General features: G+C 39.4%; 1 protein-coding gene across 1 annotated transcript in view; it reads right to left on the bottom strand.

The window, feature by feature from the left end:
* Positions 1-595: 595 nt before the first annotated feature.
* Positions 596-17,305, bottom strand: part of LOC121386353 (proprotein convertase subtilisin/kexin type 7-like) — a 39,477-nt gene continuing 22,767 nt past the window's right edge. Inside the window, exons 11-17 of the mRNA XM_041517233.1 lie at positions 12,607-12,714; positions 11,673-11,778; positions 10,150-10,306; positions 7,246-7,340; positions 6,128-6,221; positions 5,206-5,320; positions 596-1,735 (exon numbers count right to left, since the gene is read on the bottom strand). Of these exons, the coding sequence (XP_041373167.1) occupies positions 731-1,735; positions 5,206-5,320; positions 6,128-6,221; positions 7,246-7,340; positions 10,150-10,306; positions 11,673-11,778; positions 12,607-12,714 (1,680 nt within the window). The 3' untranslated portion in view covers positions 596-730. The remainder of the gene's footprint in view (positions 1,736-5,205; positions 5,321-6,127; positions 6,222-7,245; positions 7,341-10,149; positions 10,307-11,672; positions 11,779-12,606; positions 12,715-17,305) is intronic.

Genomic DNA, 17,305 nt, shown 5'->3' on the forward strand with positions numbered 1-17,305 from the left:
CTGGGTTCAGATCCCAGTCGAGGCATGGGATTTTTAATCCAGATACCGACTCCAAACCCTGAGTGAGTGCTCCTCAAGGCTCAATGGGTAGGTGTAAACCACTTGCACCGACCAGTGATCCATAACTGGTTCAACAAAGGCCATGGTTTGTGCTATCCTGCCTGTGGGAAGGGCAAATAAAAGATCCCTTGCTGCTAATCGGAAAGAGTAGCCCATGAAGTGGCGACAGCGGGTTTCCTCTCAAAATCTGTGGTCCGTAACCATATGTCTGACGCCATATAACCCAGTCCCCACCCTTTAACATAAGCCTTTATTATCCACATAGTTCAACATAACCGAATTAATAATAATCATACCAAGCACACATATAATAACAAGTGTGATGATGTAATTTTGGGAAGTGATGTCATAACATGACGTTGTTTTCTCCAGTCCTAGTTCAGACTTTGCATGTGAAATATGACGTTATTTCGTCGTCTTCTTCTAGTTGTGGTTGAAACATTTTAAGACAGTCCTTGTTATTCATTAAAAAAACCCTCAATAATAATATGAATAATAAAGAAATTGTTACACTCGCGTGTGAATCGTACTGATTTTACGAAACTCGTGTCAGGATTCATGTATTACCCTCGTTCTCGCTCAGGCAATACAAGAATCCCGACACTTGTTTTGTAAAATCAGTACGACACACAAGCTTGTATAATAATCTCTATGTATCACACTGCACCGGTCATCTAGTGAAGAGAACATTCTCGGCGTCGGAACTGTCTACATCAGTCACACAGTTTAACGGAAGACTTGAATTCGAGGCAGCGGAAACACCGATGGGAAGGCCACTTGTGGAATAATCTGACTTCGGCACAGAAGACTTCCAAACATTATGGGACAGCACATCTGGTGAAATATCTTCTCCGACCTCTCTATCAGAACTAAACAAATCTGACCTCAGGTCAGTACAGTTATTTACCCTGTTGCTTAGCAACCCGCCACCCTCTCTCACGGAACTTAACAAATCTGACTTCGGGTCGGTACAGTTATTTACCCTGTTGCTTAGCAACCCGCCACCCTCTCTCACGGAACTTAACCAATCTGACTTCGGGTCGGTACAGTTATCTACCCTGTTGCTTAGCAACCCGCCATCCTCTCTCACGGAACTTAACAAATCTGACCTCGCATCGGTACAGTTATCTACCCTGTTGCTTAGCAACCCGCCACCCTCTCTCACGGAACTTAACCAATCTGACTTCGGGTCGGTACAGTTATCTACCCTGTTGCTTAGCAACCCGCCATCCTCTCTCACGGAACTTAACAAATCTGACCTCGCATCGGTACAGTTATCTACCCTGTTGCTTAGCAACCCGCCATCCTCTCTCACGGAACTTAACAAATGTGACCTCGCATCAGTACAGTTATCTACCCTGTTGCTTAGAAACTCTCCACCGTCTTGCATATTATCATAACTATTATTAGCACCAGTGTTAATTGCAGTTGCCGATGACGACATCAGTGGAAATGTTTCCATGGGAATGTCCTCAGCCTGTAGTAAACCGGTCGATTCCGTGATATCGTCCGAGTTAACAGGTTCGGGTCTGGAACGATCAGCTAGGCGCTGGGCCCGAGCAGCAAGTTTTAACTTGCGTCGATGTTCTTTCTTCTCGTCGTTGTAACAGAATGCGTACTCAAGTGTTTCATAAACGCACATGACGGCACAGAACACACATGCTAACGCCAGTATCTGTAATGAGACATAATATTTAAATATATATAGTCCTTCAGTTAGTATCTGTAATTAAGCATGATATTTAAAGTAACATAGTCCACCAGTACAATATAGATCTGTAATGGAGACATAATGTTTAAAGGGACATTCCTGAGTTTGCTGCATTGTAAGATGTTTCCGACTAATAAAATATTTCTACGATTAAACTTGCATATTAAATATATTTTCTTCTTTAGAATAGCAGTGTCTGTATATTCAGTGTGTGTCTGGTCATCTTAATATTTGTAACAAGCCCAAACTGGATATTGTCTTCAAATAATTCCGTACTACGAAAAACAAATTTTAGAAAATAAAATGAAATTTAACCTAATACAAATATTAGATGATCAGAAACACATTTACTATTCAGCCACTAATATTTTATGCAAAAAAAAATATTTGATATGTAATTACAATCGTTACAAAGTCTGTTAAGTCGATAACATTTTAAAAATTGAAGCAAACTCACGAATGTCCTTTTAAAGGTACATAGTCCACAAGTATCTGTAATTAAGACTCGATATTTAAAGATACTGAGTACTGTAGCATCTGTAATTTAATCATATTTAAATATACAGTGAAACCTGTTTAAACTGGACCCTGATAATTGTGAACGTGAACTGTTTTATCATGCTTATATACCGCAAATGTTTCAAGCATGCCCATCATGGGATTAGCCTCTGACATCGCCAGTGACTAAGTCTGGGACAGAGGAGGGGGAGGGTAAGTTTGAGGTGGGCGGAATTTGCAATAAACAATTTAGAAGTTAGGTCAAGGACCTAAGCCAAAAAAGAGATAGGTAACACATCCTGCACATATTTTTATCTGGAAAAACCCCCTTAAATCCAAACAATTAAATTTGAATGCTCGGCCAAAAAGGTTTCAAGGTGATTTGAGCAATTTTGACGGGCTGTAAAGATAAAGACCCTGAGAAACCGGAATCATGTAAAAACCAGCCAAGTCACAAATTTTCTAAATTCTAAAACGTGACCCTTCTGAACACAGGATCCTGTCTAAATTAGATAAATATTAGGTCCCAGGCATGATCTGGTTTAGACCGGTTTCATTGTTACACTGTAGTATCTGAAAATTGCAATAACGATTTATTTCATTGTCACATTGCTCTCGCTAAAACAATTTTATCCAGCAATCACTGTATACATTTGCAAAATATGATGACTAGATAAATCTCTATATTTTCGGTCACTGAACAAAACTATAGGTCACGTGACATAAGCCCGACTCAACTCAAGTATTTCAGAGTAGATTTTCAACAAATATACTCTTTAAATCATTTGTTGAAGTGCAGTAAATACAAATAACTTTTAGTTTGCGATAACAATACAGAACTTATATATTTATTTATGAATTAGAGTTTAGAAAAGCTTTTTTAATGTGACAGAATGTAGCTAGCGTCTTACAAATAATGACGTCATGTATCTTGTATGACGTCATACGGCAAAAGCTTTGCTAGGTTGACAATACTTGATTTGCGTACACAAAACTGGAATAAAGACTGTGGTATTTTCTGAAAATTCCTGTAGGATTGCAGGATAAAAGAAATAGCTGCTTACTGTCTTAAGATATCGGCTTAATATCCTGCTCAGGTCAAATGGTGAATGCAGCTCGGCAGAGCCTCGCTACATTCGCCATTCTAACCTTCGCAGGATAAAGCTGATATCTTAAGACAGTAACCAGTTATTCTCTATTTATGTAACTTATTTTTCATTTGTATATTAAATTTAAGGCATTTGCAATGAATGAATAAATAAATGAATAAAATTTGAACACCCTAACATGGAAAGGAAATTTACAATGCAATCCATATATGGGTTACAATACACATTTTCAACACTCAGATGTCTGAATATGGCACTATATAAATATTTTTTCTAAAGACAAAATAAAACAAATTCTAGATTCACATCCAAATTATTCAGGCGTTGTATGCAAGGGGAGGGTTTTGGGCATCGAAGCAACTCCCCATCCCACTCAAGCAAAGTTTCCAAGTGAGCATATCCCAACCTTCTCATAAACTTCGCTGGCCAGTCTAGACTAATCCCCCCACCCACCCCGCTAACATTCCTGCACATGCCGCTGTTATTTTTTCATCTTCATCTAAACTTATTTTCGTGTTTATATCCAATTAACCTTCAAGCACACTGTCCTGGGCACACAGCTCAGCTACCTGGGCGTCTGTCCAGGACAGTGGGATACTTGTTAATTGTTAGTGGTTAATGAGAAAGAAGAGAGTGTAGTGGCCTTACACCTACCCACTGAGTCGTTAGAACTCGCTCTGGGTGGGAGCCAGTACCGGCCTGCGAACCCTGTACCTACCAGCCTTATGTCCGATGGCTTAACCACGACACCGGTTATTTTTTCAAAAAGGGATGAGGTGTGTCAAGTCATGCTCAATATGTAGCAGCTGGCAGGTGTATTGTGTAAAAATTGGGTCACAGTGACCTACATGTATGTGCAGCACACCGCCATCCCAAACTATGCTTGAATGCAAGGTTTGAAGATCCTATACGAATTGAAGAAATGAGGGGCAGTGGGATAAAAAATAAATATAATAATAATAATTTTTTTTTTTTTATCCCTCTGCCCCCTTTCCTTTCACTCCTTTGAAATCCATCTCCTCCTATCTTTCAACTTCTTTCACTATCCACCTCAACATCCAAGTCCTTGTCTTTCCAACCACGACAGGTGCCTGTCTCTCGTGGCTATCTGTGCCACACATCTGTCATTCCCCATCAGCTTTTAGCTGTGGGTTTAGTCTGACCACTTCGGAGAGTGTACTTCTGGCATTGTTAAGAGACCATTGTAACTATCTACTGTGCTCCTCTACTACCGGTGGTCATTAGTTAGTGCCGTGGGTCAGACCAGCTTTATTAGCAACAGAGGACAAGGATGAAAAAGAAAAAGAAAAAGAAAAACTTCACCCGTGGAGGAAGTTGAGACGGGCAGGCCATGGTGTGGACAGCTCAGAAGACAGAGTTGGAGGAAACTGACAGAATGGGTCGAAACATGTTTTTCGTGCTTATATCCAATTAAGGTTCAAGCATGCTGTCCTCGGCACACACCTCAGATATCAAGGCTGTCTGTCCAGGACAGTGGGTTAGTTGTTAGTTGGTTAGTCGTTAGTGAAAGAGAAGAGGGTGTAGTGGCCGTAAACCTACCCACTGAGCCCTTAAGAACTCGCTCTGGGTTGGAGCTGGTACCTGGCTGCGAACCCCGTACCTACCAGCCTGTAGTCTGATGGCTTAAACTGCACCACTGAGGTTGGTAGGTTGAATCAGATGATACTATATGAACTGGTAAAAAAGAATATGCTCCGGAAATGAAAAGTTTATGGACAGATGGATGGACAATGCAAAACCAAAGACTGGCACATAATAAAACCCAATCAGGGTCTATTGATGTCCTTCATTACGACCTACAAGTACCTTTAGTGTTCTCTGCGACATCGGAATGTTCGGTTGCGCCATCACAGGAGGAGGCGGGCAAGGTCGTTGGTAGCTGTCATTGAGAAAAACTCCACTCATTGCTTCCTCTATCAGTCTGCAAAAGAACAAACCAATCAACCGTTATTTTTAATAATGGTGCCAATAATAGAGAGACACAGTCATTGTGGACGTTTTGCTATAATAGACGCACAGTCTTTGTGGACATTTTGCAGTATAGAGACACAGTTTTTGTGGACATTTTGCAGTATAGAGACACAGTCACTGTGGACCTTTTGCAGTAATAGACACAATCGTTGTGGACTTATTGCTATAATTCACATGGAGTCTCCTATTGGGTTTTCTACCAGTTCAACCAGAAAGAACTATAGGTTTCGTTTTGTTTCGTCTGTCTGTCTGTCTGTCTGTCTTAATTATAGTTTTTTTTACTTTATTTTCACAATTCCTCAAGAAAATGTTATACATACATGTAGCTTTATTGGATAGTTCATTTGTTTTGTTTACGATACCACTGGAGCACATTGATTAATTAATCATTGGCTATTGGATATCAAACGTTTGTTAATTAACAGATGTTTGACATCCAATAGCCGATGGTTAATAAATCAATGTGCTCCAGTGGTGTCATTATACAAAACAAACTTTACTTTTATTCACATGTATATACTGATACATACAAATTAATTAAACTAGATTGAACATTTTGCAAAAAGATATATTAACATTAAAATGTTTTATTGGTACAGAAAAATATTTACTAAAATTAAACAAAAGTTTATTTGAAAACATTCAGTGGTTTTTTTTGCGGCTGAAGAACAATATTTTGTTTTAATTATGCAAAAGTACCAGTTAATTTCTTAAAATTCATGTTCAAATACAAAGTTGGTAAAAATAAAATATTTACTGTCGTCGTTTGAGGAATTCTTCGGGCATCATAGGAGTACCAAACAGAGTCAGTCGCCAATTCTTCAAAACTCCAAATTCGGAATGCTTGGTATCTGAAAAATAAAGTAACTAAAGTGCTGTCGGAAATAGAATAAACATTATTTTCGTCGATTATTTCTTACATATTAAACAGACAAGTAAATATTTTGTAAATATCTATTTAATTATAGTCTACCTAATTTAGCATTTACTTGTTTTGGCTCTCATTGATGTACAAGGTGGTGTTTACTCTTGAAATTAAAAGAAATATGTCAGTAAACAGGTGATTTTTGCATTTTATTGGAACAGACTATAACAAAGTTTGGTCAACAATTAATAAACAAACCTTTATCAGTGAAGACTAAAAATTAATAATCTCTGTAACAAACCTTTATCAGTGAAGACTAAAAATTAATAATCTCTGTAACAAACCTTTATCAGTGAAGACTAAAAATTAATAATCTCCGTAACAAACCTTTATCAGTGAAGACTAAAATTTAATAATCTCCGTAACAAACATTTATCAGTGAAGACTAAAATTTAATAATCTCCGTAACAAACCTTTATCAGTGAAGACTAAAATTTAATAATCTCCGTAACAAACATTTATCAGTGAAGACTAAAATTTAATAATCTCCGTAACAAACCTTTATCAGTGAAGACTAAAATTTAATAATCTCCGTAACAAACCTTTATTACTGAAGACTAAAAATTAATAATCTCCGTAACAAACATTTATCAGTGAAGACTAAAATTTAATAATCTCCGTAACAAACCTTTATTACTGAAGACTAAAATTTAATAATCTCCGTAACAAACATTTATCAGTGAAGACTAAAATTTAATAATCTCCGTAACAAACCTTTATCAGTGAAGACTAAAAATTAATAATCTCCGTAACAAACCTTTATCAGTGAAGACTAAAAATTAATAATCTTCGTAACAAACCTATAACAGTGAAGACTATCTGATATTTGCCTGGGGGGAGGATCCCCCCAGCACCTCACCTGTCTTAGAGAGGAAACCCACTAGAGTTTTCCATTAATAGCAAGGGATCTTTTATATGCATCAAGTCGATCGGTATTGTCCGTAACAAACCTTTATCAGTGAAGACTATCCGGTATTTGCCTGTGGGAGGCTCCCCCCAGCACCTCACTGTGGTAAACGTCCAGGCTGAGAAACCAAGAGTGGAACTGAAAATGAAAAACAAACAGTTAAAATCATATAAAACATTATGTTACATAGCACAGTGAAACCCATCTAAACTGGACACAGGGGTGGCGCAGATGGTACGGCTGTTTTCAAAGAGAAAGAAAGAAATGTTTTGTTTAACGATGCACTCAACACATTTTATTTACGGTTATATGGCGTCAGACATATGGTTAAGGACCACACAGATTTTGAGAGGAAACCCGCTGTCGCCACTACATGGGCTACTCTTCAGATTAGCAGCAAGGGATCTTTTATTTGCGCTTCCCACAGGCAGGATAGCACAAACCATGGCCTTTGTTGAACCAGTTATGGATCACTGGTCGGTGCAAGTTGTTTACACCTACCCATTGAGTCTTGCGGAGCACTCACTCAGGGTTTGGAGTCGGTATCTGGATTAAAAATCCCATGCCTCGACTGGGATCCGAACCCAGTACCTACAAGCCTGTAGACCGATGGCCTACCACCACGCCACCGAGGCCGGTGTTTTCAAAGAGATACCTTTGTTTTGTGTGTGTGGGTTACATTTGTTGTATCTATGAAAATGTCCATCACAGGTGAATTTGAAAGGATAGTCTGGCAACTTCGTGCCGTACCACTATTTTGTACACTGTGCCATGACTGGGATACCTCTATAAACTGGAATTCCCTAAAAAAATGGACTATTTATTTACACTGTCCTTTTTTAGAAAGTCAGTACAAAGATTTAACTTCTCTACACCAGATACTGATTAAAAGTGGGCGTGTAACTTATTTCCATGTGTCTAAACGAGACAAGTTCAGTTTTAATGAGTTTATAGTCATTTTCGTGCTTATATTAGGTTCATGCACGTTGTCCTGGGCACAGACCTCTGCAATCTGGACTGTTTGTCCATCACAAGTTAGAGAGAAGTTAGTGTAGTGGTCATACACCTACCCACTGAGTCGTTAAACCTGCTATGAGTAGGAGCCGGTACCGGGAGGTCAATCCAGTATGGTCAATCCAGTATGATCCCTCTACGTTACAACCGATTTGGTCGCATATGCAAGGCTCGAAATTCATTTTTTTTTTTTTAATTTTAATTGGGAGACAAATGTTTGAATTTGAGAAGCAGTTCTAGAGCACAGGTATTGCTGTTATTTTGCAGTTTGCATGTGTACTTGCCCATTTCTCGACAGTAGCTTTTTTGGCCACCGCGGCCATGATTGTAATAAGTTTTAAAGTAGCTTGGTCAATGGTAGTCTCTAAAATTGTAGTTGTTTTTGAAAGTCACGACACTCGGAACTTCTCGGCTGATTCCATCGATAAATAAGCGTAAGTTCAACCACTAGTTGTTTCCTAACGTTGGCTAGACTAGTTTTTACGCTACATGTTAAACCGAATGACCAGTCTGAGAACCAGTCCAAATAGCTCAGGACGTTTGCATTACTCGCTGTCGCTGAACCGTAATCGGCCGATGTGATCCGAATGAGTTTCGAGAATGTTGTTGGTAGATAATTCTGCCATTATTGGTGTGCGCACTAATGTAACATGGCCGCGTCTACAATGTCGATACAAATATAGCAATGTTTTAAATATTTTAAGTTCTTCATTTGAAATGCGGAAAACGCGCGACAAACGCAAATTCTGGGATATACCGGAAACAAATTTTAGAAACCAGATGGAAAGCAAAACCTGCTTGTGAAACGGTTTTTTGGAAAGCATTTTGTGCGCTTTGAGCGGCAATAGCCGCCTGCCGCCTGCCAAATTCGAGCCTTGATATGCAGGGGCGTAACGTGATCTGGACCTAGGGGGGGTGGGGGTGGGGTTCGAATATGAAGCAAGTGGACCCTTTTTCTATTTTGTTTTTGCATCACCAGAAACTCCATATGTATAAATCTGTATGTTTTAGTTCTGAAAGCGGACAATTTGCTTCAGTGGCAGGTAGGGTGGTGGTTCGTCACTATATAGACCTGTCACTATATAGGCCTGTCACTATATAGGCCTATCACTATATAAGCATGTCACTATATAGGCATGTCACTATGTATGCCTGTCACTATATAGGCCTGTCACTATATAGGCCTATCACTATATAAGCCTGTCACTATACAGGCCTGTCACTATATACGCCTATCACTATATAGGCCTGTCACTATATAAGCCTACCAATATATAGGCCTGTCACAACAATGCCTGCCACTATATAGGCCTGTCACTATATAGGCCTGCCACTAATCTTAACGGTTGAGTATGTACCAGTTTTAAGTCCGATGGTTTAACCACGACACAACTGAGGCCAGTTCATCACTGTAACCTATTTTTTTTGATTATATCCAATCAATAGAGCTGGGCGGTATACCGTATTTATCGTTTGGTATCAGTTTCATGTCAATACTGATTTACCAAACGGAGCAAATCTCAAATTACCGAAATTGTGGTACTGAAAAATGTTTTTACCAATCGGTATCGGTTTCATGTCAATACCGATTTACCAAACGGAGCTAATCTCAAAAACTGAAAAATGTTTTACACCACTTAGTGAAGCACTAACAATATATCTGACGAACACAAAATAGCTGAAAAGAAGAGACAGAGGGCCTTGTGTATGTAATTTAATTTTATTTAGATGAAATTAGCAAGCGAGACTTAACTCAGGTATACTTTTAAATCCAAGTATACCCAAAATACCAGTAGATGTCGGTATCGGTACTGTATACCAAATACCAAATACTGTACTGATACCGAGATACATGTAAACAACCCCAAAATACTGATACCGAACCTGAAATTTCAATACTGCCCAGCTCTACCAATCAAAAGTGTAAACCTACTTGTCATTGGGCCGCGGTGCACCAATCACAGATCTTGTTCCACTTGGACAGATGAGCACCACACCCAGTGTTCCACGACACGGATGAGTGATCGTCACGGTAACCTGCACATGCTCCAGAACGTACAGACTGTAACCTTGAATGTGATAGTCGTCCACTGAAAGAATAGGAAGTTTATTATCCACATGGGTCAACATAACAAGTAATAAAAATAATTCAAAGCACACATGTTATTATCCACATGGTTCAACATAACAGGTAATAAAAATAATTCGAAGCACATATGTTATTATCCACATGGTTCAACATAACTGTGTTAATAAAAACCATACGAAGAACATGTGTAAAATTTAACAAGTGTTATCATCCACATGGCTCAACATAACAGGTAATAAAAATGGTATGAAACAAACATTTAATAACAAGAGTAATGCTGTAATTTTCTAGTTGGGATTGAAACATTTTTAGACAGTCCTTGTTATTCATTTAAAAAAATAAAACTAATAATATGGATAATAAAGAAATTATTAAGCTCGCATCAAGTCATACTGATTTTACAAAATTTGTGAAGGAGGAAAGGATGGAAGGAAATGTTTTATTTAACGATGCGCTCAACACATTTTATTTACAGTTATATGGCATCAGACATATGGTTAAGAACCACACAGATATTGAGAGAGGAAACCCGCTGTCGCCACTTCATGGGCTTTAGTGCTTTACTAAGTGGTGTAAAACATTTTTCAAGGGATCTTTTATATGCACCATCCCACAGATAGGATAGTACATACCACTGCCTTTGTTACACCAGTTGTGGAGCACTGGCTAGAACGAGAAATAGCCCAATGGGTCCACCGATGGGGATCGATCCTGGACCGGCCACGCATCAAGTGAATGCTTTACCACAGGGTTACGTCCCTCCCCTTGTGAAAGAGAGATATACAGAAGCAGATATACAGAGAGAGAGAGAGAGAGAGAGAGAGAGAGAGAGAGAGAGAGAGAGAGAGAGAGAGAGAGAGAGAGGGAGAGGGAGGGAGGGAGGGAGGGAGGAAAGAGAGAAAAATTAAAAAAGACACACAGAGCCACAAAGATAGAGAAGGTGACTAAATTTTATGCTTGCATCATGGAATGGGCGATCGCTTTGTTAGCAGTCGCACAATAAGGAAAACATTAAATTTTTTACTTTTGTCATCATACTTGTAACAGGTACTGTTAGCGATTTCCCTGAGCCTTTTGTCAACTTACCTGTAACACGTACTGTTAGTGATTTCCCTGAGCCTTTTGTCAACTTACCTGTAACATGTACTGTTAGTGATTTCCCTGAGCCTTTTGTCAACTTACCTGTAACACGTACTGTTAGTGATTTCCCTGAGCCTTTTGTCAACTTACCTGTAACAGGTACTGTTAGTGATTTCCCTGAGCCTTTTGTCAACTTACCTGTAACACGTACTGTTAGTGATTTCCCTGAGCCTTTTTCACCTTACCAGGTACTGTTAACAAGTTCACTGAGCCTTTTGTAACCTTACCTGTAACAGGTACTGTTAGCGATTTCCCTGAGCCTTTTGGAATCTTCAGATTGACACCATTACCTATCACTGAGTAGGACGTGATCCAGGGCACCATATCCCAAACCTGCACGTTAGAAATAAAACAGAATATAGAACAACAAAATTAAAGGGACATATACCTATTTTTTAAGCACTAAGGGATATTTTTTTTACTATTAAAGCCGTTTTTTATAACTGAAATCATACTTTACTTAGATTTTATTGTTTGGATTATCCATTTCCATACATTCGAAGTGTCTTTGGTCATCCTGGTGGATTTAATATCACAAAATGCAATTCTCATATTTTCTGTCACAGAGGTAACAGTTATGGAGTCGAGTTTTAGTCTATTTTTAGAGTGTATTTCACCATTTCAAAGTCACAAACTCATGTTTCACTCAATTGTAACTTTATCCAAATGTGTTACGGGTTTGTAGATTAACTAAACTTTGTGTTAATTTTCATTGGCTGAAAACAGGTTCTGTATCTTTAAGTTTTTAAAATTTGGCACTTGCACATCTAGAACACATTGATTAATTATTCATCGACTATTGGAAAAAAAAGAAGTTTGTTTAACACCACCACTAGAACATATTAATTTATGAATTACCGGCTATTAGATGTCAAACATTTGATAATTTTATATATATATATATATATATATATATATATAGTGTTAAGAGAAAAAACCCGGTATATTTTTCTATTAGTACCAAGGGATCTTTTATATTCACCATCCCACAGACAGGATAACACATACCACGGTCTTTGATATACCAGTCGCGGTGCACTGGCTAAAACGATAAATAGCCCAATGGCCCACCAACGTGGACCGATCTTAGACATATCACGCTTCAAGTGAGCACTTAACCACTGGACTACATCCCACTCCCGTTAAATGTATTCCTGTTACCTTGGCAGCATTGACCAATCTCCACGCCTTGAGCAGACCGAAGCCGTGCTTGTGACTGTGGTAGAGACCTGCGCCATTACGCTGCCAGTGAGCGATGTCCACGTCCACCTACAAACAGTGAAAACAACACACATAATCTAACAGTTAATGTACATGTATATTTCATGGATTAAATTTCATATGGTGAATTAGGAAGCAATCTAGGCACGTGTGGTGTGGGAGTGTGACTTGTGGTGTGAAATATTTGCAGAGGGTTGAGTCATTCTACCCCCCAAAATGCATTAAAAAAATAAAATTGCATTGAGCAGGTTTGGTATTGGGTTATCTACTTTGATAGCTGTAGTAACAAGGTACTGGGTTATCTACCTTGACAACTGTAATGATTAGGAGGTACAGAGTTATCTACCTTGACAGCTGTGATTATCATGAGGTACTGAGTTATCTACCTAGACAGCTGTGATGATCATGAGGTACTGAGTTACCAACCTTGACAGCTGTAATGATCATGCGGTACAGGGTTATCTACCTTGATAGCTGTGATGATCATGAGGCACTGCGTCATCTACCTTGACAGTGCGAGTGCGAATAATTTTTACATGCTCATATACCACTAGAGTTTCGAGCATGTCCGTCCTGGGGCCTGTCTCTTGATAGCCAAGGGCTTGTCCCGGGACAGAACAAATTTAAGGGGACAATTTTGAAATTTACATCTAAAAATTAAATAGTGGGACTATAAAATTTTTATGCGCATCTCTAATTAATATAATTAATAAAGAAAATTCTACTTATTAAATTTGGTCTCTAGATTAGATCGGGCGGTCAAAAAGAAATTAGATAAGATCGGTGCCCTGACTCGGGATAGGGGGAGGGGGTTAGAGTTGAAAATGGGCAGAATTTTGAATATAGCAATTGGTAAAAAAGTTAATAGAATTTTAAAAAAAAATGAAAAAAAAGAAGAAGTTACAAGCCAAAAGTAAAATGGATTGACTGCTCGGTCGAAAATTTATATAATTTGTAGCATTTTAGAAGGACAGTCCAAAATAATATTTTAAAAAAAGAAGTAATTTCGACATAAAATTTTGAACAAAGGTCTAAAATTTTAAAGTCCGATCTATATGGTCCGGGCCAGGGGGAAGGGTAAGTTGGAGGTTAGCGGAATTTGGAATACGAATTTAGTAGTTAGGTCAAAGACCGAAAACCGAAATGAGCTACAAAAATTTAAGTCCAAACAATAAAATTAGAGTGCTCGACCGAAAAGGTTTTAAGGTTATTTGAGCAATTTAGACGGGCTGCCAAAATAAACTGCGTTGGACTGTTTATAAAAAACACAAACATAAAATTTTGAATGCCGGCCACAAATTTTAACATCCGACTAAGCCCTTAGAACGGTTGGCGCCTACGGAGAGGCGATGAGGGGCGTGGCTGACAAGTTCGGGATCTTGTCCTTCCGTTGCATGAGTGCAGGGATGACTTGACTATAGATGGCACCGACGACTGACTTGCAGATCCTGTGGATGGTCTGGCTATCCATTTCCCGCAGCAGGATCACTTGGCAGTAGAGGTCTTTGCGTCGTAAGGTCAAGACAAGTCCAGAATGTCCCGAATCCGTTCTGATGGTGTGGAGTTCGAAGTGACTTCCATCAGTCAACTGTTGCCAGGCCTGGTTGAAAAATATCCCCATCAGCTTTTTCGGGTCTTGAGTGTCCTACTGCACGCAGTGCCGAAAGGCTGGCATGATCTTCCTAACTTGGAGAGACCAATCAGCTTCCTGCTGGACTGGGGGAGGGGGGGTAGGGTGAGCACGGACTGGCGGGTTCACCTTGTCTGGCTGGCTGGCTTGTGTTGTTGCCTTCTGCTTCGCAGTCCCAACAACCGTCTCCATAGCCAACTCGATGGGAGCGGTTGGTAGAGTTAACCGCTGCACCGGAGACGGCTTGAGTGATGAAGATGGAACATCGTGGCTTGGGCTGGTACATTGGTGGGTTGAGCGGTCCGCATGTGGCATCGGTTGACTGGTCCGCTGGTGGCGAGCTGGTCTTCTTCCAGTGAGGTGAAGCGAGGGGCGGCGATGCAGACAGAACCGCCGCTGGTGGTTGAGCCGCCAGGTTAGGTTACCCCTGTGCCGCCCCTGGCAGGCGTCTCCTCTCCCCACGTCCTCTACTCTTCCTCTTGGGGGTATCGGCATCGCCGTACACCAAAGTCACGGTCGACTGTGAACCGGTGTACGTGACACAATACTCCTTCAAAACCCCGTAACTGGCTAAAAGACCACCCCCCAGGGGGGGGGGGGGGGGGGGGCGCAGCTCAAGAGCGCAGACAGACACGTCTTTTCTCATAGCTCGAGTAACTCAGAGTGCTACCTTGACAGCTGTAATGATGAGGAGGTACAGAGTTATCTACCTTGACAGCTGTGACTATCATGAGGTACAGGGTTATCTAGGTCTCACTACACAGATCACTTCTGGGTGAGAGTTCATTCATCACGGTCCACTATAGTTCCTAATTGTGGCACATGTTATGGTTCACATATTCATTTCTAGGAAATGGTGAAGAATTAAAACAATATGTATGTTTAATGGTAAGCCTTCTGGCTGTATTTTGCCCATGTTATTTTGTAATATTGTGCATCGACCTTTTGGGACACGGGTATATAGCGCAAGTGACAGCCGGAGTGAATCGGTTAATGAACCACCTGTTCGGACCGGTACTACAGCCAGATGCGGTCATATAGCAAAAAACTGAGACGGAAATGTTCTCAATTTTGGAGTGAAAATAAATGCTTATATAATGTATGTTCGCAATGGTGTATGTTGTTGGTGCCAACGAGAACCCGTTCTATGGGCAATCTTCGCTTGAAGTTGGGCAGTTTAACATGGGTTTCAATGGCAGATGACAACTGTGTAGTGAGACCTTAACTTTCCTCATAGCTCGAGTAACTCGGAGTGCTACCTTGACAGCTGTAATGATGAGGAGGTACAGAGTTATCTACCTTGACAGCTGTGACTATCATGAGGTACAGGGTTATCTACTTTGACAGCTGTGATGATCATGAGGCACTGAGTTATCTACCTTGACAGAGTGCGAGTGAATAATTTTTACATGCTCATATACCACTAGAGTTTCTGGATAGCCAGGGGCTTTTCCCGGGACAGAAAAAAATTAAGTGGACAATTTTGAAATTTACATCCAAAAATTAAATAGTGGGCCTTTAAAATTTTGATGCACATCTCTAATTAATATAATTAACAAAAAACAATTCTACTCATTAAATTTGGTCGCTAGATTAGATCGGGTGGTCAAAAAGAAATTAGATAAGATCAGTGGCCTGACTCGGGATGGGGGGGGGGGGGGGGGGGGGAGGGTAGTTGAAAATGGGCAGAATTTTGAAAATAGCAATTAGCAAATGGTAGTAAAAAAGTTAATAGAATTTAAAAAAAGAAAAAAAGTTACAAGCCAAAAATAAAAAGAATTGACTGCTCAGTCAAATATTTATATAATTTGGAGCATTTTAGAAGGACAGTCCAAAAATAAATAAGAGACAGAAGAGAGGATCGGACTATTTAATAATATTAAAAAAAGAAAGTAATTTCGACATCAGCTTTTGAACGAAGGTCTAAAAGTTTAAAGTCAACATGAGTGGCCACGTTAAGGCCGTTAGGGTGCACAGCTTGTAGGGACGAGATGGGTTGCATCCCATCAAGAAAACCCCTAGATTGACAGTCAGTAGACGTTGAAGGTGTTGTGCTGAAATACAGATCTTGAGAAGCCGGATCCATCTGAACGAGAGAGAATCAGACTAGGATATAGTCCAGTCGTCATGGGTTGGTATAGTGGTGCGAATGGGCCCGACTCTGGAGGATACGAGGTGGTATCACAATAAAACAAAGTAAAGTCTAGAAAAGAGTAGTAGGGGCCGTCCCCGTTTCCTATTTCTTCTTAGAGTGGGACAGTCAATCTTCCAGTGCTGCTAGGACAGGCTCGGACATGTAGAGACTAAACGCGAACAACCATGGCGTTCTGCAGAATAGCCGTCATACGTCTTATGTTTTTAAAAAGCGTGCCGTTTTTTTAATATGTTATTATTTTTATCATGTTTTTATTCTTTTATTTAATAAAAATAAAAATTTAGCTTGTGCTAACTGTTACACCTTTTACCCCGTAGGGCTAAAATTCTTTTTTTTCAAATATTATATTTATTTTTAGAAATGCCCGCTCTAAAATGCGACTAAAATAAATTTAATTAAAGTAAATTTAAATTTTATATTAAAAAAAAAAAAATATTTTTTGTTAGGAAATTAGTTTGGTTTTGAACCATATTTTTTATCTAGATCTGCGCATCTTAATTTAATAATTATTAGTACCCTACCCTCATTCCTAAAAATAATGAGACAAAATTGTCCCGAGCCACACCACTGGCTATTCAGAGACAGGGTCCGGGACAGTCATGCCTGAAACCATAGAGGTATATGGGCAGGTTAAAGGTACTCTCTCTCTCTGGCTAAAACGTTTATCATGTCTATTGTAAAAGTTAATAAGTAAACAATTGATTGGCAAACTCTGGTTATGTGTGTAAACAAACTGGAAGTGACCAGTTGTGTGTATTGTCCTTTATAAGTTAAATTAAATTAATAATAAAATAATACATTTCCTTTATTTACAATGACTTCTTTTATAAAATAAAAGTAATCCTGCTGCAAAT

Source organism: Gigantopelta aegis, chromosome 12, assembly GCF_016097555.1.
Source record: "Gigantopelta aegis isolate Gae_Host chromosome 12, Gae_host_genome, whole genome shotgun sequence".
Classification (NCBI taxonomy): Eukaryota; Metazoa; Mollusca; class Gastropoda; order Neomphalida; family Peltospiridae; genus Gigantopelta; species Gigantopelta aegis.